The 26412-nt window shown below is 43.4% G+C and overlaps 1 protein-coding gene across 1 annotated transcript in view; it reads right to left on the reverse strand.

Moving 5' to 3' along the window:
* LOC140205082 (dual specificity protein phosphatase 8-like) overlaps positions 1-26412 on the reverse strand; it is a 293888-nt gene that overhangs the window by 151569 nt on the left and 115907 nt on the right. Inside the window, exon 3 of the mRNA XM_072272246.1 lies at positions 1046-1184. Coding sequence (XP_072128347.1) covers positions 1046-1184 — 139 coding nt within the window. The remainder of the gene's footprint in view (positions 1-1045; positions 1185-26412) is intronic.

A 26412-nucleotide genomic window follows, 5' to 3' on the forward strand; every position in this document is an offset into this window, starting at 1 on the left:
CAAAGCGAGCAGAAAAGGTGTTGAGCTCATCTGGGGGTGAAGCATCACTGTCATACATAATGTTAGGTTTCGCTTTGTAGGAAGTAATGGCTTACAAACCCCGACAAAGTTGATGTGCATCCGATTCCACCCCTAACCACAATTGGAATTGTTCTGTTACTCCATTTAGCTTTTTCCTAACATACATGAGGCAGCCAAGTCCAGCCCCCACTCCACCTCAAAACACCTCATTAAATAGGGACACAAGATGAAACTTAGAATTCAATTACTTTTATTTTGTATCAGCTGGTCACAGGATAAATTCACCCAGTCAGTCAACAGTATTTAACAAGCAAACTTTGAAATAAATCAAGTTCGATTTGTCTGTGGTTTCTGGCACTGCTACAAGGCCTGATATAAGCTTGATGAACAGTATCTTCTCTCTTCTCTGGGCAATTTGCAGCCTTCTGGACTCAATATTGCATTCACCAACTTAAGGGAACTTGCTCTTTCTGTCTGTACCAGAACTGGCCACTTCTGCCACTCTACGATCTTAGTTTCATCTTCCCCTGTTTCTAGAGCCTGACCTTCTGGATACGTCCCATATCCCTGATATCAGCAACATGAAAGACAGATAAAGAAGCAAATACAGCCTCTGACTATCCCACGAACCCATCTGAGCCAATCACAGATCTGTCACAGATATTCCCTTTGTCCTAGACACTCTTCCACTACCTTCAACACTACCTTAACATTATCATTTTTACTTCTCTTTCCCAGTTCCAACAAAGGATCTCTGCAAGAATCTGATTCTCCCCCCACAGACGCTGCCTGATTCTGTGTATTTGCAGCATTTTCTGTTTGTATTTGATTTCTAGTATCTCCTACTCTTTAGAATGTCAAGTTCAATCGCCACTGAACACTCGTGTTACCTTCCCAGAACCAACTCAATAATCAAACACGATTGTTTAAAGAAACCATAGATAAATTTGGACACTCTGCATAAGTAACGTTTCAAGATAATTGAGGAAAGGAAAGGCATTTAACAGTAGGGAGTGGGCCATACCTGACAATAGTGAAACATGATGAAAATAGCTCTCCAACTTGCCCAGGAGTACCGAGGTGAAGCTGTCAGCTGTCAACTTGCTGAGGTCTCGTGTGCCCTGGTCATAAAGCACCACTTCCTGCGTTCCCTCCACGTCAGTCTGGAAAAGGAGACACAATTAGAAGAGTGTTAGTGTGGAGCACCAAAAGGGGGGACACAGTAGAACGGTCTTTGTGTAAGCAGCAGAGCGTTCTCCAACTGCCTGTCAAAGAAGCGATCGGAGAGATGGTATGTGAAAGGAAGGAAGAAATTAACAAAAATTCATATCACTTCTATGTAAGTACTTCCTCATTATAGGGTTCATGTCGATACACTTTCCAGCACACACCCAATGAGTTAATGGAGTATAATTTACAAGGGAAAATTTCGATTACTGGAAATGACTCACTCCCTTAGCTTTAGTAGAACCCCCCCCCCCGCCCCCCGGCTGTTCAAACATCAACATTAGGCTCAGGTGGTGCCATAGACTTTTTCTGTTACCGTTGACTGCTAATAAAAAAAATCACAGATATTTAACCAGCAGGGGCACTTATTGACACCTGAATGACTTGCCCAATTTTAGTAACTTGGAAAATATTTCATCCAACATGCTGCACACAAGGAGGGAAGTTCTGGATTAGTTGTGGAACAGTGGTTATTAATGCAGAACACCTTGCTCCTCCAGCACCTTCACTCTTTTGATATGGCTCTTAAATGAAGCCATATATGCTCTGTCAGGAGAAAGAAAATGATCTTAAAACATGCAACAGACACAAAAGTTGCTGGTGAACGCAGCAGGCCAGGCAGCATCTCTAGGAAGAGGTGCAGTCGATGTTTCGAGCCGAGACCCTTCATCAGGACTAACTGAAGGAAGAGTTAGTAAGAGATTTGAAAGTGGGAGGGGGAGGGGGAGATCCAAAATGATAGGAGAAGACAGGAGGGGGAGGGATGGAGCCAAGAGCTGGACGGGTGATTGGGATACGAGAGGATCATGATACAGGAGGCCCAGGGAGTAGGAAAAGGGGGAGGGGGGGAAAAACCCAGAGGATGGGCAAGGGGTATAGTCAGAGGGACAGAGGGAGAAAAAGGAGAGTGAGAGAAAGAATGTGTGTATATAAATAATGGATGGGGTACGAGGGGGAAGTGGGGCATTAGTGGAAGTTAGAGAAGTCAATGTTCATGCCATCAGGTTGGAGGCTACCCAGACGGTATATAAGGTGTTGTTCCTCCAACCTGAGTGTGGCTTCATCTTTACAGTAAAGGAGGCCGTGGATAGACATGTCAGAATGGGAATGGGATGTGGAATTAAAATGTGTAACATGTCAGAATGGGAATGGGATGTGGAATTAAAATGTGTAATGGGATGTGGAATTAAAACATATTGTTTTTGACCAAGATTTAGCAGAATAATTCCAAAGAGATTATCTGGTCACAATCACAGTGTTGTTTGTGGGTTAAATTGGCTCTGTTTCCTATGAAGCTGATTATAGTGACAACACTGTGACCAGTTACAGTGGAGGTAATGGCATAATTTCCTATTTCCACACTTCCTTAAATCATAGAAAGATGTCCATCAGTTCAACGCCAGTGCACAGAGCAATCCCTTTTCCGCAGTAATTTTCCACGTAACTTCTTCCTGTGTTCTCTATGTTTCTACCATCCAATTACACAGCAGTACCAAAAATAAACACCAACTACTGGAGGAACTCAGCAGGTCGAGTAGTATCTGTATGGGGAGAGGAACTGACAGCATTTTGGGTCAAAACCTTGCATTGGGGCTCACAGTGGAGAGGGGAGATGAGCGGTGTAAAGGAGAAGGGGAGGGACACGACCGGCTGGTATTTGATAGGTGGTTCAAGGAAGGGTGAGGGATGATAGGCAGATGGAACCAGGTGGGGGAGGGGAGGGTAGAACTGGGTAGGTGATTGGTGGAAGCAGACAAGGAAATAAAAGGCAAATAGAACCAGGCGAGTGGAGAAGAGAGTGAAGGAGGAGAAAGAAGCTGGAGCGTGATAAGCAGCGTCATGAAGTGAGGAAGATGACATTTGGGGAGAGAAGAAAGGCCGGTGGATCCACGTGGGAGAGGGGGATGTAGTAGTAGGTGGATGGCTCCAGGAGAGGGACAGGGTGAAAATGGCTAAGGACAACACCTCATATTCCACCAGAGAAGTCCATAACCCAATGGTACGAACACTATATTCCAGTTTCAAGTAACCCTTACCTCCTGTAGTCCCCTCTTTCCAGAGGCCCATCACCCATTTTCATCTTCTTCACCCTCACCTCTTAAAACCAACCATCTCCCCTCTTAGAACTAAAACGTGGTCTCGACCCAGAACATCAGCAATTTCTCTCTCCACCCCCTCCCCTCCAACAACTGCTCGAACCCCCGAGCTCCTCCAACAGTTTGCTCTTTGCTCCAGATTCCAGTCAGTATCATGTGTCTGCACAATGGGACAATTTCCAGTGGTCACTAAATCGACGAACCCCCACGTCTTTGGAAGATGGAGCATCCAGAGGAAGTCCGGGGAGAACATGCAAACTCCACTCAGACAGCAGTGGTGATCAATGATGACCTTGTATCACTGAAGCGAAGAAGTATTGCGCCTGTTAATGAAGACTGGTGACCATATCAGTGTCTAAATAATTAAAACTGATTTTATGTATGTTATTTAGGTGTAACTATCCTACACTCATTATATTCTAGAGAAATTACCCTGGTTTCTTATCAATAGTTGCAGTAGCTTTTGTTTCCTTTGCTCTTTAAACAGACTGTTTTCTGATTTTAATAGCCATTTCATATAACCTACCCATCTCCAACTCATTATTTATTGAGAGCACCATATCAGTAATGTCTTTCCATGACAAAACTGACTACACATCAAATGTATTTCATTAGTTATGAAAAGCTACAAGATGACAAATGCTCGTTTCCCTCCATAGTTGCTGCCTGACCCATTGAGTTCCTGCAGCAGTTTGTGCACGGTAGCTGGCTGCGCAGCACAGCACAGCAGCTGGGAAAGTCATCTCCGCACAGCACAGACACGCGGGTTCAATCCTGACTTTGGACGCTGTATGTGTGGAGTTTGTACGTTCTCCCTGTGACCACGTAGGTTTCCTCTAGGTATTACAGTTTCCTCTCATGTCCCAAGGATGACTGGGTTAGCAGTTTAATTGGCCACTGCACATAGCTCCCAGTGTACAGAGCAGCAGCATAACCTGGGTGGAGTTGATGAGGGCGTGAGATTTTAAAAATGGGATTAATGCAGGATCAGTGTAAATGAGTAATTGGCAACTGATGCAGATCTTTTAAATTTTGCCTTTCTAGACAGCGGTGCAGCTAGTGGAGCCTCTGTCTCACATCCTCAGTGACCCATCCATCCTGACTTCTGGTGTTGTATGTGTGGACCTTGCACATTCTCTGGTTTCCTCTTATATCCCAAAGATGTTCAGAATGGTACACTGCCACCAGAGGGTAGGTTCGAGGTAGAATCTGAGGGTGAGTGGATGGAAATGTAGTGAGAAGACGACAGGATTGTTAGTTGATTAACATTGTACACATGGTGGGCTGAAGATCTGTCTTTTATGCTGTATGACTCTCTATGATCCGTTTTTTTGAATAAAGGATTCAGTCCTGAAGAGCGAGTGACAGGCTCGGTCTTTGCATCCATTTCATGCTGTCAGCATACCTACCACAGAGAAAGTGGGGAGTGGGACACCACAGGAGGGTGTATCATCTCTTTTGAGGGCACTTACTTCTATCAAACCTGTGGCACTGTGATAATGTTATAGAACAGGAATCTGCTTTTCCTTTCAGTCAGGGTCTGTGAAGAGCAGCAGACAGAGAGAAAAATATGTTCGACAAATGAAATATTTCCTTTCGAAATGGTACAGCAATATTCTAACTCATACCACCTACCAGGAACAAAGTGAGGCTCCACGTGCTGCTCGGTGCGAAGTTCCAATGCTACAAGGCAAAATGTAGTTCCTTGTGGAAATGAACGACGCACAGCATTTCTGCTTTACAAACCATTTGCTAGATTGCACGGAATTCCTCGTCCAAGCAAAACACTTTGAATACCAAACCCCGATCCAGATGCCAAATGGTCCCAATTACCAGCTTTTGACTGCGTCTGACATTTTGCACTCCTGAATCAAGGTTTTTTTTTAATTCTTCCATCCCAGAGTATAAAAAGAAGGAAGGAAGGGAGAATGTAATTACATACAGCCTTTTATGATCTCAGAACTTCCTAAAGGGCTTTACAGTCAATTAAATTTATTTTGAAGCATAAATCACTATTGCAGTGTAGGAATAGTAACGTGACCCTGTGGTGTGATGAGGGACAGATAATGTGTTACAGTGACAGAAGACCAACGGCATATGCCGGATATCAGAAATAAAATTCAAAATGCTTGAAATACTCAGCAAGTCAAACTGGGTGCCATATTGGCCCTGGCACTCCCTCACGGAATTGCTGCCCAAATGGAGTCATGGGCTTGAGAAGAATGCATACAGACACTTATACACATGACAATAAATGTTGTTTTCAGAACTCATTCTGGCAGCCGTAGATCATAACTTGAGTTAACTAAGAATCAGAATCAGGTTTAATATTACTGGCACATGTCATGAAATTTGTTAACCTTGCAGTAGCAGTACAGTAATTATAGAGGGAAAAACTGTGAATCAAAGTATATATATTAAATAGTTAAATTACATAAGTAGTGCAAAAAATAAGAGAAATAAACATTGAAAACCTACAGCACAATACAGGCCCTTCGGCCCACAAAGCTGTGCCGATCATGTCCTTACAGAAGTAGTGAGGTTCGTGGGTTCAATGTCCATTCAGAAACCAGATGACAGAGGGGAAGAAGCTGTTCCTGAATCATTGAGTGTCTGCCTTCAGGCTTCTGTACATTCTTTCTGATGGTAGCTATGTCCCCGGTGATAGGGGCCTTAATGACAAACACCACCTTTTTGAGGCACTGCTCCTTGAAGATGTCCTGGTACTATGGAGCCCATGGGCTAGTGCCCATGATGGAACTGATTAATTTTACAACCCTCTGGAGCTTACACTGATCCTATCCAGTAGCAACCCCACCCCCCCACCCCCACCATACCAGACGGTGATGCAGCCAGTTGGAAAGCTCTCCATGGTACATCCGCAGAAATTTGCGAGTGTTTTTGACGACATACCAAATCACCTTAAACTCCTAATGAAATATAGCCATTGTCTTGCCTTCTTTATAGTTGCATTGAAATAGATAACAGGCAATAGTTGCAGGAGTAGGCCATTCAGCCCTTCAAGCCAGCACTGCCATTCACTGTGATCATGGCTGATCATCCACAATCAGTACCCTTTTCCTGCCTTTTCCCCATATTCCTTGACTCCGCTATCTTTAAGAGCTCTATCTAACTCTTTCTTGAAAGAATCCAGAGAATTGGCCTCCACTGCCTCTGAGGCAGAGAATTCCACAGAACCACAACCCTCTGTGTGAAAAAGTTTTTCCTCAACTCCGTTCTAAATGGTCTACCCATTTGGGCTGGGTTAGGTCCTCAGAGATATTGACACCCAGGAACTTGAAATTGTTCACTCTCTCCACTTCTGATCCCTCTCTGAGGACTGGTAAGTGTTCTCTCATCTTACCCTCTCTGAAGTCAACAATCAGTTCTTTGGTCTTACTGATGTTGAGTACAAGGTTATTGCTGTGACTCCACTCAACTAGCTGGGATATCTTGCTCCTGTAGACCATCTTGTCACCATCTGAGATACTGCCAACAATGGTTATATCATCAGCAAATTTATGGATGACAATTGAGCCATGCCTAGCCACACAGTCGTGGGTATAGAGAAGGTAAAGCAGTGGGCGAAGTACAGGTTCCTGAGGTGCACCTGTGTTGATTGTCAACAAGGTGAAGATGTTATTTCCAATCTGCACAGATTGCAGTCTTCCGGTTAGGAAGTCGAGGGTTCAGTTGCAGTGGGAGGTACAGAGGCCCAGGTTCTGGAGTTTTTTTTTAAATCAGAACTGCAGGAATGATTGTGCTAAACAATAAGTTATAAAATAAACAGCATCCTGATTTACATAAATCTGGAACAAACTAAGTGTCAATAACAATGTTTGTGGTACCAGGAGATTGTTGTAAAAGCCCAGGAGGTTTACAGGTATGCTTCAGGAAAGAGTTCTGCCATCCCCGTCCGGTCTGACCTGTATGTGACTCCAGCTACATAGTCCCGTGCCAGAATTTTAACTCCCTTCTGAAGTGAATGAACAGAATGTACAGCTCAAGGTCAACAAAAGCATGGATAATAAACGCTGGGCTTGGCCATACTCCGAGAATGAATGAAAGGAAAGAAACTGAACTTGGTGATGGGATTCCAAAACCCACGTGTCACCAGGATGTCAATGAAAGTTCTGCAGTAAGAGAGAGAGCAGGATGGATGATATGTAGTAAACACCAGTGAAGTACCATATGTACTAGAGATCAGATGTGGCATGACTAAACAGGAGTACAGTTTTGGAGGGACCATATAGCTAATTCCTCTTCCTAGGTTATAGAATCGGTATCATAAACCACAGAAACCAGTTCTTGGTCCCAACCTGTCCGTACTGACTGAAATTCCCATCCAAGCTAGTCCCATTTGCCTACATCCTTCTAAATCTTCCAATCCATGTATCTGTCCAGGTTCCTTTAAAATATTATTAATGCATCTGTCTCATTCGTTTCCTCTGGCACCTCATTCCATATACTGAGCACCCTCTGGGTGAAAAAGTTGCCTTTCAGATTCCAATAAAATGTCTCCCCTTTTACCTTACTCCTATGCCCTGCCCTCAAGTTCTTGGAACACTGGGAAAAAAGTCTGTACATTTCCTTTACCCACGTCACTTATGATTTTATACACCTCTAAAAGATCACCCCTCATTCTCTTAAACTTCAACCTTACTCAACCTCTCTCCATAACTCAGTCACCCATGGACTGGCAACATCAGTGGGGCAGCAACAAGCAGAAACAATGGGTCTACCTGGACAGACAGGTTTATGGATCTTGGGTAGGAGGTAGAAATGGGAGGTGCGGGGTGTGGGAACTATGAGGTTGGTGGCAGTGGATAGGAGATCCCCAGAGTTAATAGGGTCAGTGATGGTGTGAGAGACAATGGCTTGGTACTCCTTAGTGGGGTCCTGTTTGAGGGGTAAGTAAGAGGAGGTGTCTGAGAGTTGTTGCCGGGCCTCAGCAAGGTAGAGGTCAGTCCGCCAGACTACTACAGCACCCCCTTTATCTGTGGATTCGATGGTGAGGTTAAGATTGGTGTGGAGGGAGTGGAGAGAAGGCGTTTGGAAGGATTGAGGTTGGAATTGGAGAGAGGAGTAGTAAAGTCAAGATGGTTGATGTCTCATCAACAGTTGGCAATGAAAAGGTCCAGAGCAAGCAGAAGACCAGGGTGGAGTGTCCAGGAGAGGAGGAGGTTTGACGAAGGGAGAAGGGGTCATCAGTGTGAGCCTCCCTTCCTCCACTATCAATGCTGCCCTCAACTGCATCTTTTCCATTGCCCTGACGTCTGCCCTCACCCCATCCTCCTGCCACCCTGGCAGGGATAGGGTTCCTCTTGTCCTCAACTAGCACCCCACCAGCCTTTGCGTCCAGCACATAATTCTCCGTAATCTCCATGATCTCCAACGGGATCCCACCACCAAGCACATCCTTCCCTCTCCACACATCCCCCCCCCCCCTTTCTGCTTTCCACAGGGATCACTCCCTCCACGACTCCCTTGTCCATTTGTCAGTCCCCACTGATCTTTCTCCAGGCACTTATCCTTGCAAGCAGAACATGTGCTGCACCTGCCCCTACACCTCCCCCCTCACTATCATTCAGGGCCCAAACAGTCCTTCAGGTGAGGCGACACTTCATCTGCAAGTCTGTTGGGGGTCATCTACTGTAGCCAGTGCTCCTAGAGTGGCCTCCTGTATATCGGTGAGACCCAACGTAGGCTGGGAGACCACTTTGCCAAGCACCGATGCTCCAGCCACCAGAAAAACTGGGATCTCTCAGTGGCCACCCATTTTAATTCCATTTCCCATTCCAACATGTCAGTCCATGGCCTCCTCTACTATCACAATGAGGGCTACCCTCAGGTTGGAGGAGCAACAGATTATAATCAGTCTGGGTAGTCTCCAACCTGATGGCATGAACATCAATCTCTCAAACTTCCAGAAATGCCCCCCCCACCCCAGTCCTTGACCATTCCCCTCTCTTACTTTATCCCCTTACCTGCCCATCACTTCCCTCTACTGCTCCTCTACTCTTCCTTTCTTCCATGACCTTTTGTCCTCTATCAGATTCCCCATTCTCCAGGCCTGTATCTCATTCACCAATCAACTTCCCAGCTCTTAACTTCACCTGTCCCCCTCCTCGTTTCATCTATCGCCTTGTGTTTCTTCCTCCCCTCCTCCCATCTTCTTATTCTGATTCATCTCTTTTTCCTCCAGTCTTGATGAAGGGTCTTGGCCCAAAACATTACTCATTTCCATAGATGCTGCCTGGCCTGCTGAGTTCCTCCAGCGTCGTGTTTGTGTGTTGCTTGGATTTCCAGCATCTGCAGATTTCCTCTTGCCCATGTTCAGGCACTGGTTGAAATTGCTGTTTGCAAAGGGGAGCAAGAACCCAGCTCATTCAGCCCTACCCTCTTTTCCTGGTCTAAGAGTTACACGCCGAACAGTAGACCAGGCCTCAGTTGGGAGCCGATGAACTGAGCACACCAGGGGAGGGATATCATGAATGCATTTTTCCTTCTGGCCTCACAAAATGGAAACCAGACCTTATAAATCAAGTAACTATTCAACAGCGCTGAGATGTGTTAAATGGTATCTGGGAGCAAAGCTGCAGCACTTTCAGAACCAAAGAACAACCTCAGTGTAAATGTTCTGGCACCACACACAGACTCATTTATAATTATGAAGTATCTTTAACCGAAGCAAAGTGCTTGACAGAAGCCCTGTAGAAAATCTGTCCAGGGGCCACATGAAGGGATCGTTTTACAGGTAATTGAAAGTAGGAGGTTTCATAGGAGGGGTATGAAAACAAGAAGGAGAGATTTTACAACTGAGGCACCACTGGAGAATCAAAACAGATCACAGAGTTCAGAGGTGGTGGAAGAACGGAAATGCGTGTGCTGGGGCACGGGTAGCAGGGAGGATTAGATCGCAAACAAGAGAAAATCTGCAGACACTGGAAATCCGAGCAACATACACAAAATATTGTAGGAACTCAGCAGGCTAGGCAGCATCTATGGAAAACCTCAAGTTTGTAAGGACAGTCATCCCTTTCTGACCTGGGCCAACCAATACAAACTCCAAGCCCCCGATCCACCACACAATCTCCACCCCTCACTCTGTAAATCAAGTTCTCCAATGTGGCCGCAATAGCTGATTGCTGTCATTAAAGTGATGCATTAATCAGTTAACATAAAGGTTTCCTAACTTTTTTTTAAACTTTGATTTTTGATGCTGACATTCTGCATTAAGCCTTTGCAGATAGCAAATAGATTAGGAGGATATTTCTTGATTCTCATTTCCACTGAACAGACTTATTTATGAAAGAGATGACCTGACTTTTCTCCTATCCTACCATCCCACACAAAGATCTCATCAATCACCTTCTGCCAAGTGGCTAACTGGTCCCACTGAGAATAGCTGTCCATTAGACCATAAGACAAAGGAGCAGAAGTCAGCCATTCGGCCCATCGAGCCTGCTCCGTCATTTTATCATGAGCTGAGCCATTCTCCCACTTAGTCCCACTCCCCCACCTTCTCACCATAACCTTTGATGCCCTGGCTACTCAGATACCTATCAATCTCTGCCTTAAATACACCCAATGACTTGGCCTCCACTGCTGCCCGTGGCAACAAATTCTACAGATTCACCACCCTCTGACTAAAAAAATTTCTTCTCATCTCTGTTCTGAATGGGCACCCTTCAATCCTCAAGTCATGTCCTCTCGTACTAGACTCCCCAATCATGGGAAACAACTTTGCCACATCCACTCTGTCCATGCCTTTCAACATTCGAAATGTTGCTGTGAGGTCACCCCTCATTCTTCTAAACTCCAAGGAATACAGTCCAAGAGCGGACAAACGTTCCTCATATGTTAACCCTCTCATTCCCGGAATCATTCTAGTGAATCTCCTCTGTACCCTCTCCAACGTCAGCACATCCTTTCTTAAATAAGGAGACCAAAACTGCCCACAGTACTCCAAGTGAGGTCTCACCAGCGCCTTATAGAGCCTCAACATCACATCCCTGCTCCTATACTCTATTCCTCTAGGAATGAATGCCAACATTGCATTCGCCTTTTTCACTACCGACTCAACCTGGAGGTTAACCTTAAGGGTATCCTGCACGAGGACTCCCAAGTCCCGTTGCATCTCAGAACTTTGAATTCTTTCCCCATTTAAATAATAGTCTTCCCATTTATTTCTTCTGCCAAAGTGCATAACCATACACTTTCCAACACTGTATTTCATTTGCCACTTCTTTGCCCAATCTTCCAATCTATCCAAGTCTCTCTGCAGACTCTCTGTTTCCTCAGCACTACCGGCCCCTCCGCCTATCTTCGTATCATCAGCAAACTTAACCACAAAGCCATCTATTACATAATCCAAATTGTTGATGTACAATGTAAAAAGAAGCGGCCCCAACACAGACCCCTGTGGAACACCACTGGTAACCGGCAGCCAACCAGAAAAGGATCCCTTTATTCCCACTCTCTGTTTCCTACCAATCAGCGAACGCTCTATCCACGTATGTAACTTCCCCGTAATTCCATGGGCTCTTATCTTGTTAAGTAGCCTCATATGTGGTACCTTGTCAAAGGCCTTCTGAAAATCCAAATATACAACATCACTGCATCTCCCTTGTCTAGCCTACTGGTAATCTCCTCAAAAAATTGAAATCGGTTTGTCAGGCAGGATTTTCCTTTAAGGAATTCATGCTGAGTTCTGCCTATCTTGTCATATGCCCCCAGGTACTCCATAACCTCATCCTTGACAATCGACTCCAACAACTTCCCAACCACCAATGTCAAGCTAACAGATCTATAATTTCCTTTTTGCTTCCTTGCCCCCTTCTTAAATAGCAGAATGACATTTGCAATCTTCCAGTCCTCCGGAACCATGCCAGAATCTATCAACTTTTGAAAGATCATCACTAATGCCTCCACAATCTCCCACAGCTACTTCTTTCAGAACATGCGGGTGCATTCCATCTGGTCTGGGAGATTTATCTACCTTTAAACTACTCAGCTTTCTGAGTACTTTCTCTGTCGTAATTGTGACTGCGCACACTTCTCTTCCCTGCCATCCTTGAGTGTCCGGTATACTGCTGATGTCTTCCTCAGTGAAGACTGATGCAAAATACTTTTTCAGTTCCTCCGCCATCTCCTTATCTCCCATTACAATTTCTCCAGCATCATTTTCTATCAGTCCTATATCTACTCTCACCTGTCTTTTACTCTTTATATACTTGAAAAAGCTTTTAGTATCCTCTTTGATATTATTTGCTAGCTTCCTTTCATAGTTAATCTTTTCCCTCTTAATGACCTTCTTAGTTTCCTTTTGTCAGGTTTTAAAAGCTTCCCAATCCTCTGTCTTCCCACTAATTTTTGCTTCCTCGTATGCCCTCTCCTTTGCTTTAACTTTGGCTTTGACTTCTCTTGTCAACCACAGTTGCATCCTTTTTCCATTCGAAAATTTCTTCTTTTTTGGAATATACCTGTCTTGCACCTTCCTCACTTCTCGCATAAACTCCAGCCACTGCTGCTCTGCCGTCTTTCCCGCTAGTGTCCCTTTCCAGTCAACTTTGGCCAGTTCCTCTCTCATGCCACTGTAATTTCCTTTACTCCACTGAAATACCGACACATCAGATTTCGGCTTCTCTTTTTCAAATTTCACAGTGAACTCAATCATGTTATGATCACTGTCTCCTAAGGGTTTCTTCACCTCAATCTCTCTAATCACCTCCGGTTCATTACACAATACCCAATCCAGTACAGCCGATCCCCTAGTGGGCTCAACAACAAGCTGTTCTAAAAAGCCATCTCACAGACATTCTACAAATTCTCTCTCTTGAGATCCAGTGCCGACCTGATTTTCCCAATCCACTCGCATGTTAAAATCCCCCACAATTATCATAACACTGCCCTTCTGACAAGCCTTTTCTATTTCCTGTTGTAATTTGTAGTCCACATCACTGCAGCTGTTTGGAGGCCTATAAATAACTGCCATCAGGGTCCTTTTACCCCTGCAATTTCTTAGCTCAACCCATAAAGATTCTGCACCTTCCGATCCTATATCACCTCTTTCTAATGATCTAATACCATTTCTTACCAATAAAGCCACGCCCCCCCCTCCGCCTACCTTCCTATCCTTCTGATACACCGTGTATCCTTGGACGTTCAGCTCCCACAGACATGCATCCTTTAGCCACCTCTCAGTGATAGCCACAATATCATACCTGTCAATCTGCAGCTGTACGACAAGATCATCCACCCTATTCCTTATGCTGCGTGCATTTAAGTATAACACCTTAAGACCAGTATTTGGTACTATTTGCTTTGATTTCACTGTAACTTTATTGCACTGCAACTCATCCCAATGGCTACAAATTTGCCCCATCACCTGCCTGTCTTTCCTGACATCTTTACTGCTCACTATCTTAGATTTATTTCTGTTTTCCCCTTCCTGCGCTCTGTCATTCTGGTTCCCATCCCCCTGCCAAATTAGTTTAAACCCTCCCTAACAGCTCTATTAAACTTTCCCGCCAGGATATTGGTCCCCTTCGGGTTCAGGTGTAGCCTGTCCTTTTTGAACAGGTCATACTTCCTCCAGAAGAGATCCCAATCTCTCATGTCCTCATGAACAGAAGTGGTTCAGCTGACAACAAAGCCAATAAGATGCAGTGTTTGTGCAGGTTTTTCCAGGCTGGCAGCTCAGAATACACTGGGCAACAAAGACTTTGCTTCCTGAACACTTTTGGGTGTATCTTATGGGTTGCTAATCATGAAAAATCAGCATGAAATTTTCCTATCACGCACCATGTTCTTGAAATTGCCTGGATTTATTTCAATTTGAGTCAGAATAACTGATGCCATAATTAAGGAAGACATTTTGTTGGTCCACAAATCAAACAGGTCATCAATGACAGGCAATTCGAAGAACTTCTAGAGGGACTGGACAAAATCACATGGGAAGCATTCAAGGATGTAGTTGTAAGTTTTCTTGACAACTACAGAGCACCAAACTACATACAGCTGGTTGACAACACGTTTCAAGCATTTAAAACCATGAAGTGTAACATGTCACTAAAGATTCATTTTCTGCACTCCCACTTAAGACTTCTTCCCTGCAAATCAGTGACGAGCATGGTGAAAGGTTTCACCAGGACATTGCAGTCATGGAGAAACAGTATCAGGGCAAGTGGAATCCATTGATGCTGGCTGATTATTGTCCGACACTTAAGCAAGAAGCCTCAGACAAGTGCAAATGAAAATCATCAACAAAACTTTTTTGAAGCTTAGTTGAACTATTGCAAACATCAGCACTGTCATTCAATTAAAGGTATTGTATTTAATAAAAGTTAATTTCTTGTTTCTCCAAATTGCAATGTGATACAAATATGCTGAAATTATATTTGTGTTCAGCTTCAAGCAGTCTATCATAAACCAAAAAAATTGAGGAAGCAGCACTCTTGGAAAAGGAATTTTATCCAGTGATATTTTTTCTTTTAAATGCTCCAGTGAAAGGAAAATGAAATGGCAATCATCTTGTGCAATTCCAATCTCCCCACCCAAATACAAATCTGCAGATTCAAGCCAGTATCAAAGGTTTCACATGACATCCTGTTACCCATGGTCTTGGTGAGGACTGGCACAAAAGTATGTACTGCCAGTTATCAGCAAGACTATGCTGGCATTCTATGCCAATGGAACAGCAGTCCACTTGGGTGGCGGGGGGGGGGGGGGCGCAGTGGTTCAGCTTAGTATCCCTGAAGTCTCACTGTGCCAGCGACCCAGGTTCAATCCTAACCTTTAGCACTTTCTGTCCTGCGTTATCAAGTTCCCCTTGCAACTGCATGCATCTTCCCCAAGCTGCTCCAATTTCTTCTCACATCCCAGTCATGTTGGCAAGTGGCCAGTGCAAACTGCCTATGGCACAGGGAATTGACTGCAATGTGAAGAGAGTAAATGGGATTAATGTAGTAGTGATCCTAATCATGCTGACATGCATATGGTGGACTTATGGACCTATTTCTATGCCATAGAATTCAGTGTTTCTTTGGGAACTATTGAGCAAACCTAAACTGATAATAAATGCTCAAGATATTCAACAAGTCAGATAGTATCTATGGAGAAAATACTTTTTTTTCTAATTTCAAAACATTAAACTAATTCAAATGAAGACACAGGAGTCCGAAATGTGAATTGAACTTCAGGTTGACTTTAAGCAACGTGTGCATGTTTCACATGGTGACGTGATGACGTATGCAGATAATGTATTTTTACATAAAGCCCATAATTATTTTAATGAACAAGAATGCTTAATCAAACTATATAGGCACACACACAATTACTCAAATATTATTGAAATATTAAATGCACAACACTCCTCCCTACTTAGCTGTAAACTCCAACTCAACAGAGAATGCATCTCAACCATTTACACAGTATATTGTAGAATAATATTACTACGTACAGACATTCTCAGCATAGCAAATTTTAAATTGTCCCATTCAGGATTAAAGCTTTAAATTGTGTGGAGGATCTCTTACTCTTGTGCGATTATGTCTTTACTGACAAGGGAGAGGTCACTCTGCTCGGCCGGTGAGACTTGTGGGTGTGAAACAACCTCAGGTTCTGAAGCCTCCTCCGTGGAGGTTGTACGAGTTGACTCTGAGACTGCAGAAAATGGTTCTGATAGTAGTAGCCACATTTCCTCCTCTTCTAGCTGGTGCATTTCGATCTTGGGATGGTGCATTGAGCTCACTGGAGTATTTTCTTAATCCTTCTTTTGCTCCCTTTACGATCTGATCTCTCCTCTTGGTTTCCTCATCCACAATATCATCTGACAAATCCCGCGCTTTCATATTTCCATTGACTCCTTATCTACACATGTATAAAGATACAAAGTAAAAGTTTTGCCACCCAGACAGATGATTTTTCCTTTAAAAAAATGGATCCTTCTTTCAAATTTCCAACACCTGCAGTGTTTTGCTTCACAACTTCTAAACTGACAAACACTGGTCTAGGTATTACATCCAATGTTACTTTGATGCTTAAAAGAAGTCCCATCGCTAGGAGGAGATAGTAACCAATAATTGTCACCACACGTTAATGTTTATTTGGACCGTGCATGTCAACCAAATCAGAAGCCAAACTGAAGTCTTCATCTCTTAATAAATTTGTACTGTCATCACAGACGATGTGCTATGAAGCCCAACGTGAACTTGGTAACCAAAAATGAGACTTAATAGTTGGATGCTCACAATCTGTTCATTGTATAATGAAAACAGAAAATGTTGGAAACACTAAACAAGTCAGGCAGCAATTGTGAAAACACAGTTAAGTTTTCAGGCCTAGAGCCCCTTGATCATAACTGGAGCACACAAGTTAGTTTTATGTAGCAGGGATTGTATTGATTAGCATGGACAAAAGAAATATCTTTAGTAGAGGCAAGGTGAGCTAACCTGGTATTTAATATTGGATTAAACCTCTTGACAGTGCAATGTGTTGCAATTGGTAAAGCTGTGGTTCTGCCCAGCAGGTCAGCCTACACATATAAAGATATAAAAGTGAGGCAAATTGTTGATAGAAGAAACTATAGTTGCTGGAATCTAAATGTTAACAATTCCTTTCCCAATGGGAACAAAAGGTGGTAGGTGGTGGGGAAAAAGACAGGGGCTTGGTGAGGAGTCGAGAGGGGGTGGGGCTAGAGAGAGGAATAGGGCGGGGGGAGAGAAAGGATCAGGGGAGAGGGAGGGAGAGAGAGAGGGGGTGGGGTTGAGAGAGAGAGAGGGTGAGAGAGAGGGGGCAAGGTAGAGGGAGAGAGGGGGATGAGAGAGGGGAGGCAAGAGGGGGATGAGAGAGGGGGGGCAAGAGGGGGACGAAAGAGAGATGGGCTTGAGAGAGAGAGAGAGGGTGGGCTTCAGAGAGAGAGAGAGAGGGGGGGAGAGAGGGGGAGAGAGAGAGAGGTGAGGGGAGAGAGAGAGGTGAGGGGAGAGAGAATTGCTTAAAGATGCAGAGATAAATATTGAGTCGGGCAGGGCATGTTGCTGCTCCTTAAGCTTGCATTGTGCCTCACTTAAACACTGCAGTAAGCCACAGACAGAGAGGTCAGAGGGGGAAGAGGGATAGGAAATTAAATTGGCCAAGAACATCTAATTGCACCGATCATAACTCACTAACAAAACATTCCAGAAGAGGAGGAGTTAATGCCTCAACCAGAGAGGTAACAACACCTCAAGATGTTTGGGAGCAAGGATGGATAACCATGAAAGTGAAAAGATTGCAGTGCAGAACTAACAACAGTAGTGCTGGCCAGTCCGATGAGACCAGGTTGCTTTGCAGGCAGGATGACTCATTTCCACAGAGGGAGGAGGGCCCCACCTCCGCTCCTGAAATTTGGTACCCATCAAAGGAGTCAGAATTCATGGGCTCAGCTCTCCTGTCGACTGCAACCCAATACATGGCTTTGGGTCAGCGGTCTGTACAAATAAAATGATTGAACAATTGACTTCCTCCTCGTTAAAAGCAGCAGTCCCAGCACAATGCCATCCTCTGTCCTGATCCAGGGCTCCGATTTCCTTGTTGGAATGGGCAGCGCTCCAAAATGTCAGTGTCAAACATGTTGAATGCTTCATATATCCTTGTGTGTTGTGCATTTCTATAATAGCCACTGATTAATCCACATCTGCATACGTCTTTACACAAGTATCAATATACAACATGCAACCTTGTGTCACGCACATTTAGTTACTTAGCGTAAACTGCACAAGTTTGTATAAGAAGTTGTTACATCAGCAATGCTGTGATTTCCCAGGTGAGTAGGAAGGTTGTTGGGGCACAGCTGTGTGTGTGGCCTGACGAAAGACATTCCTTACTGCAGCAGGCAATGACATCATTGCCCATTCAGCCACCCCCATGAAAGTCAGGAACAGCACAAGCTCTACAACTGGGTTGGGGCATCCACTGGCGGGTGCTGGTACAGTATTCAGGCAATCAGAGGGGGACTGCCCGTCCACTTAACAATGTCTCGGAAACAAACCTCAGGGATCCCCAGCCCTAGCTCTTGTTTTTATTCCATTTTCTTTATACTTCACTCTGCACGCAAGATTGAGCTGCTTTTTTTTTCTTTTGTCTACCATTTAAAAAATTCCCTGTCTCTGATTCAAAGGTTCATTAATGTTCATTAACCCCCCCTCGCTCCCTCTCTTCTAATGGAATTCTAGAAGCATCAGGCACTAGGGTTTTTGTAGGCACAAGAGGTACCGCAGATGCTGGAAATCTAGAGCAATAACACAAAATGCCAGAGGAGCTCAGCAGATCGGGCAGCATCTATGGAGGGGAATAAGCAGTCGACGTTTTGGGCCACGACCCTTCCTCTGGCCTGGGGATGTTGTCCCAGAACTCCTAGGCAGCGAGAAGGTGGGGTGGGTGGAGTAAACCAGGTGGTAAATATGCACTACTCATCTTGACCTCTTTGCATTGGCTTTCTCTGCAACAGTGTTCCAATGAGCCCACTGTTCGCAATGCCGCCTGATCTGCTAAGTATTTCCAGCTTTTAAAGCAATGGTCACAAACAAGAGAAAACCTGCAGGTGCTGGAAATCTGAGCAACACATACAAAACGCAAACACAAGGAAATCTGCAGATGCTGGAAATTCAAGCAACACACAAAAAAGTTGCTGGTGAACGCAGCAGGCCAGGCAGCATCTATAGGAGGAGGTACGGTTGACGTTTCTGGCCGAGACCCTACGTCAGGGCTAACTGAAGGAAGAACTAGTAAGAGGTTTGAAAGTGGGAGGGGGAGGGGAGATCTGAAATGATAGGAGAAGACAGGACGGGGAGGGATGGAGCCAAGAGCTGGACAGATGATTGGCAAAAGGGATATGAGAGGATCATGGGACAGGAGGCCCAGGGAGAAAGAAAAGGGGGAGGGGGAAAAAGCCCAGCATAAAACACACAAATGCTGGAGGAACTCAGCAGGCCGGGCAGCGTCTATGGAAATAAGTATTGTTAACGTTTTGGCCTGAAACATCAACTGTACTTCTCCCCTCCCCCCCACCCCCAACCCATAGACACTGCCTGGCCTGCTGAGTTCCTCCAGCATTTTGTGTTTAAAGCAACTGTCTTGCATTTCAAATTTCCAGCGTTGAAATTTTCCTCTCCATTGCCCATAATCAACCCCTTTTGTTAAAAACCCCTCCAGACAGATCAGCTCTGATTAACAAGCATCCATCACTTTTTCCTAGACAGCAAATGTATTCCTTGGTCTGTACCTGATCACCACCGTTCCTCTCAGTATCTCCGCACCTCCTCTTCTCTGAAACCTGAAATACACTTGTTTGCTCACTGACACAAGAAAGTCTGCAGAACACTGGAAATCCACGCACAAAAGGCTGGAGGAACTCAGCAGGTCAGGCAGCATCTATGGAATTGAATAAACAGTCCTGAAGAAAGGTCCCAGCCTGAAACATTGACTATTTATTAATGTCCGTAGATGCTGCCTGACCTGCTGAGTTCCTCCAGCATTTGTGTGTGTTGTTTTTCATTTATCCAATTTTGATGAAAGGTCAAAATTGATTCTGTTTCTTTCTCTACAGATGCTGCCTGATCTGTTGAGCATTTTCAATTTTTTGTTTTCATTCCAGATTTCTAGTAGCTGTAATCTTTCATAGTTCTTTTTTCAGTAATTGGTTTATTGTTGTGTGTATCTAGGCACAGTGATAATATTTGTTCTGCATGCCAGCCATACAGATACTGTAATTACAAAGGGAAAAGCAAAAATAGAATACACAGAATCAGAATTATTATCACTGACATATATCATGAAATTTCATCTTTTGTGGCAGCAGCCCAATGTAGTACATAAAAATTACTATAGGGTCCAATAAGAAATATAAAAATAAATAAATAATGTCCCCCCCCCCCCGCCCAACCGCCAAAAGAAAAGAAAAGTGCTGAGGTGGTGTTCACAGACCTTTATAGTGTTACAGTTACAGAGAAAATGCACAGCAGGCAGGCAATAAATTGCAAAAGCCATGTGAGGTCAGAAGTTCACCTTTATCACTCCTTTTTCTGCTGCTATTTTTGGGCAACTTTGAATCAGGGCAAGCTACAGAACTGAGTATGGACTCTTGTTTTTGGTTTTGTATTTTCGTTTGTTTTTTTTTGTTGCCATTTGCACGAATTGTTTTGTGCGCATGGAGCGGGGATTGATATTTTTTCTTTGAAAAGGTGCTATGGCTTTCTTTGTTTCACGGCTGTCTGTGGGGAAGACAAATCTCAGGTTGCGTACTGCATACATACCTTGAATCTTTTGAATCCTTTGAAGTCTATTTAAGAGTGCATCTATAAACACTGGTGAGAGGCTGGGGCCATGTGAATTTCCTTAGCCTTCTCAGGAAGTACTGTTGCTGGGGTACTTTCTTGGCCATGTCGTCGACACCTCAGTTCAACAGGTTTGCCAATAACTAATGAAGTCACACATTTCAGAAAGGCACAGATTCAATCCCCAGTCTATGCCACAGTAGCTGAATTATCAGTGTTAACAGATACTCATGGATTAGAATCAGTTTGGATTGCCGCGTTGGCACACCATCCAGAGTTTAAATTGGGTATGTGTCTGGATGTCAGGATTCGATTTGATTTCTCTTGGAAGAAGTGAGTCTCTGGAATTCCATGCCACAGAGAGTTGTGCAGACTGGATTATTAGAAATAATTAAAAAGAGGAAGAAGAAATATTTTGAAAGATTAGGGCACTAAAGGCTTTGTGGAACCAAAACACAAGAAGAGATCAGCCATGATCATCAGTGTTGCTTTGAGGAGCTGAGTGTCCTGTTTCTCTTCTAGTGTTCTTGCCCTGTGGTCTGATGGAACTCTAGGCTTGGACGCGGAGTCAGGTCACTTGGCTAATATCAGAATGCTATCCATAACACAGAGTCAATTTCCAAGACGAGGGAATACAAGGCAAAGTAGTTGGTTGTAATTATTTATTGCATATAGACATCCCCGGCACTGTTGACACGTGCTGTCTACTCTTAATTGCCTTCGTACTGGGGAGTCAGTGAGGAGTCAACCACATTGTTAGGTCTGGATTCACAACCGGCCTGAGCAGGTAAAGGATGGTAAATTTACTTCATTTAAGGATATTAAATGAACAGACATTTTACAACAATCCAATGGTTTCATGGTTAGTTACTGAAACTAGCTCTCTCTTTGATGACACAGATCTATTTGACTATTTAAATCTAAATTCCCCAAATGACACAGTGCAATTAAAATTCACGTCCAGAATTCCAGCTGTTTCTGTGCCCCTACCACACTAGTGGGAAAATAAATAATTTATACATAATTTAGCACATAGGCCCATTGTGGCTTAAAAATTAGCTTCCTAAAGTAAAAAGAGAGTGCAGAAAATACTCAACTGGTCAGGTAAGCACTGTGTAGAGGGAACATTGCAGTTTAACGAACATTTAGTAGACCTGGTCAGTTTTGACACAAACCGGAAAGGCTGGTTATCTGAATTTGTTGGCTTTGTTTCACGTCAATGACCTCTCTGCAGAAATCACGAAGAGTTAGAATTAGTAAAGGGAGATAAACGTATCTCAAGTTGCAGAGAATGGGGACAGCAGAGAGAACAAAAGGATTATCTGTGGTTGGGTGGGGATCAAGAGAAAAGTGGATGATATAAATCATTGCAGCTGAGAGGTGCTGGTTCTGGCTTAGTAATAGCAGAACCTGGAGCAATTTCAATTCATTTAGCTGTTTTGCTTACTTAGCCCTTACTTCGTGTCACTTTTATACAACCTGACTAGTTAGTTACATTTCGAACCTTCTTTTTACACTCCTCCTAATCTTGTAACTTCTAGCTTCTGAGTCCTCAGTGTGCAAAACTCTGTGCATCATCTACATTCCATCAGTAGATTACAGCCTCAAAACTGAGAAAGTCCCTCCTCCCGCATTATCACATTCCTACAATTTATAGCCTTGTCAGCACCATAACACTTCTGGCTTTTCTATCTCATCCTCAATGGAATCCTCCGTATTGACTTTTAACTCTTTACCAAGATTTCTCAATTGAAAAGAAAATGCAGCCAGCTTGAAGCAGTTTGCAAGGTGTTAATATTTAAACAGCCTTTTACGGTACAAGCAAAACAGAAATTAACAGAACTGCATATCATTGATGTGGAATGGCATTTACAAAATTTACTTAGATATAAGCTTTAGTCTCCTGAAGTTAATAGTTTCACTGGCTTAATGAGATCTGCTAAATTTTGCCTTAATGCATTTCATCCACTGCTGCTGGATGGGAGAAAGAGACATAACAGGGGAAGTGGGACGATACAGTAGTATTCCGTTTTCTTCAATTATAATTTTAAATTCACAGTAAGATAGTGGTTGAGGGGGAGATAAAGCATCATTGAAAGAAAACAGTCTAAAAAATACATTTTGCCTTTGTGAGGTTTTACAGAAAAATGAACCTGGACTTTCAAAGGCATGTTTCTAATATAGATATTACTATTTTTGCTGCAGATACAACGTATATTTTTAAAAATCCTATTTTCAGACAAGAGCAGCTACAAACAGCAAAAATAATCCCAAATCTTGAATACATTAATTCTTCCATCACTTTAACACTTTCATGACTGACGTTAGTAGGAACAAAAAGCAGGAGAGAAGCAAGAGGTGCTTCGGACTCACAAACATCCATTTTACATTAATCCACAAAGTCAAAAGCACCACAAGGTCATTGTGCTCAAAGTTAAAACTGCGGCGTTTGGAACTTGATAACCTTTGCTCAGTCAATGCATTCAGTGCACGTCTGAGGGATCTCCGGAGTTGCTGCCCTGACATTATAACCAAGAATGGCACAGGAAGCAGTTCTTCAAAGCACTGACCTGATCTCACTTTGGAATCAAGTTAACAAAATGGGAGCTGACAGCACTGCAGGAGAGTACACAAATCAATCAAAGCACACTCAACTTACTGCAGCACAGCACTATTTAAAAGTTGATGACCGCAGCTCTGGAAGGAAACAGGACAGAGTCTTGGCTCTGTTAATGCAATATGATTTGTAATCTCCAGGTAATGGTGGCATGGTTGAAGTGGTGGGAGGAGGGTGGGGAGAGACAATAAAATCATCTGATTGCGCTGTGGAGCTGCCAGGAGCAATCTTTTTTCCCCTGATAATCACAGTATCTGATGGGCAGTCTGAAGTAATTGCTTAACCTTTGCCTCAAATAATGGCCAACCCCAGTGGGCCAAAGTGGCCCCAGGTTTTGCTTTGTTCCAGTGTGCAGTGAGCCAGCCTCAAACACAGCAGTGAAGTGGATGTAATTCTGCTCCCTGCTACCCCACCTCCAACAATGATTCCTGATCCCTTTTCTAATTCCCATACTCTTTGAAGCTTCAACACTTACAGTCACACAGCATAGAAACAGGCTCCATAGCGCACCAAGTCTGTGCCGACCATCAAGCACCCCACCTGCGCTAACCCCATTTTACCTTAAACACAAGAGATACCACAGATGCCAGAAATCCATAGGAACACACGCGAAATGCTGGAGGAACTCAGCATCTATGGAAAAGAGTAAAGAGTTGTCTTTTGAGGCCAAGACCTTTTGTTGCTTGACTTGCTGAGTTCCTCCAGCATTTTGTCTATGTTAATCCCATTTTCTTCTCCCCAATTTCAATCAACACCTCCCAGATTCCACGACTCACATACATAGAAAAGGCAGTTTACAATGACCAATAAACCTGCCAACCTTCTGCCTTCGCCCACTCTCCCCTTTTGTTTTATAAGCCCCTTGATATCTCCTCTGAATATTCCATTATTCTCCTTTGATATCTCTTTCTCGCTCTGCCTCCTCCTCCCCCCACCCCCCACCCCCAAGGCTGGTGTTTTCTCTCACCGCCAGGAAAACCAAGAGGCATTCAGAAAGGCATGTTAAATGCTGCTGCACATGCCCCAGGGTCTGGAAGCACACCAGGCACCGGGTTTCCCATCCTACAGGAACATGCTGCATCCGTTGTTTGAAAGCACGCAATAGGATTTTAGAAGTTAGGATCAGGATTCTCAGGATTCTGAGTTGTAACTATATATATATATATATATATATATATATATATATATATATATGTATATAAAAGGTCCTTTATTTACCATCAAAAAACACTTGTGATCATGGTGAAACTTTTGCCTGTTCAGGTGAAGGACAGAATTCCCTTTAGTGTCATAACCAAATTCATTGCTTAAGGACACCAACAAAACAGATTAACTCATTATTTACCGTATTGGTATTTGAGGAGCTCGCCTCTTATGAATTGATTGTCACGTTTGCCTGCATTACAGCAGCCACACTCAAAGTAGTGGAGTGCCTTTGCCAAGGAGGTGAATGTTAATGTATTTCAAAGGACAGAAGGAATTATCCAAAAATAAATCATTTGAACAAGGAAGTACAGTGGCATGCAAAAGGTTGGGCACCCCTGGTCAAAACTTCTGTTACTGTGAATAGCTAAGCGAGTAAAAGATGACTTGATTTCAAAAAGGCATAAAGTTAAAGATGACACATTTCTTTAATATTTTAAGCAAGATTACTTTTTTTATTTCCTTCTTTTACAGTTTCAAAGTAACAAAAAAGGGAAAGGGCTCAAAGCAAAAGTTTGGGTACCCTGCATGGTCAGTATTTAGTAATATCCCCTTTGGCAAGTATCACAGCTTGTAAACACTTTCTGTAGCTAGCTAAGAGTCTTTCAATTCTTGTTTGGGGGATTTTCACCTATTTTTCCTTGCAAAAGGCTTCTAGTTCTGTGAGATTCTTGGGCTGTCTCGCATGCACTGCTCTTTTGAGGTCTATCCACAGATTTTCCATGATGTTTAGGTCGGGGGACTGTGAAAGCCATGGCAAAACCTTCAGCTTGCGCCTCTTGAGGTAGTCCACTGTGGATTTTGAGGTGTGTTTAGGATCATTATCCTGTTGTAGAAGCCATCTTCTTTTCATCTTCAGCTTTTTTCTCCACAGACGGTGTGATGTTTGCTTCCAGAATTTGCAGGTATTTAATTGAATTCATTCTTCCCTCTACCAGTAAATGTTTCCTGTGCCACTGGCTGCAACACAAGCCCAAAGCATGATCGATTCACCCCCGTGCTTAACAGTTGGAGAGGGGTTCCTTTCATGAAATTCTGCACCCTTTTTTCTCCAAACATACAGTACCTTTGCTCATTGTGGCCAAGAAGTTCTATTTTAACTTTATCAGTCCACAGGATTTGTTTCCAAAATGCATCAGGCTTGTTTAGATGTTCCTTTGCAAACTTCTGACGCTGAATTTTGTGGTGAGGATGCAGGAAAGGTTTTCTTCTGATGACTCTTCCATGAAGGTCATATTTGTGCAGGTGTCGCTGCACAATAGAACAGTGCACCGCCACTCCAGAGTCTGCTAAATCTTCCTGAAGGTCTTTTGCAGTCAAACAGGGGTTTTGATTTACCTTTCTAGCAATCCTATAAGCAGTTCTCTCAGAAAGTTTTCTTGGTCTTCCAGATCTCAACTTGACCTCCACCATTCCTGTTAACTGCCATTTCTTAATTACATTACGAATTGAGGAAACGGCTACCTGAAAATGCTTTGCTATCTTCTTATACCCTTCTCCTTCTTTGTGGGCATCATTTATTTTAATTTTCAGAGTGCTAGGCAGCTGCTTAGAGGAGCCCATGGCTGCTAATTGTTGGGACAAGGTTTGAGGAGTCAGGGTATTTATAAAGCTTTGAAATTTGCATCACCTGGCCTTTCCTAACAATGACTGTGAACAAGCCATAGCTCTAACAAGCTAATTAAGGTCTGAGACCTTGCTAAAAGTAATCTGAGAGCTCAAATCTCTTGGGGTGCCCAAACTTTTGCATGGTGCTCCTTTCCTTTCTTTCACTCTAAAATTGTAGAAAACAAAAATAATACATTAATCTTGCTTAAAATGTTGAAAAGAATGTTTCATCTTTAACTTTATGACTTTTGGAGATCAGTTCATCTTCTACTCAACTACTCACAGTAACAGAAATTTTGATCAGGGTGCCCAAACATTTGCACAC

This window comes from Mobula birostris, chromosome 11, assembly GCF_030028105.1.
Source record: "Mobula birostris isolate sMobBir1 chromosome 11, sMobBir1.hap1, whole genome shotgun sequence".
Taxonomy (NCBI): Eukaryota; Metazoa; Chordata; class Chondrichthyes; order Myliobatiformes; family Myliobatidae; genus Mobula; species Mobula birostris.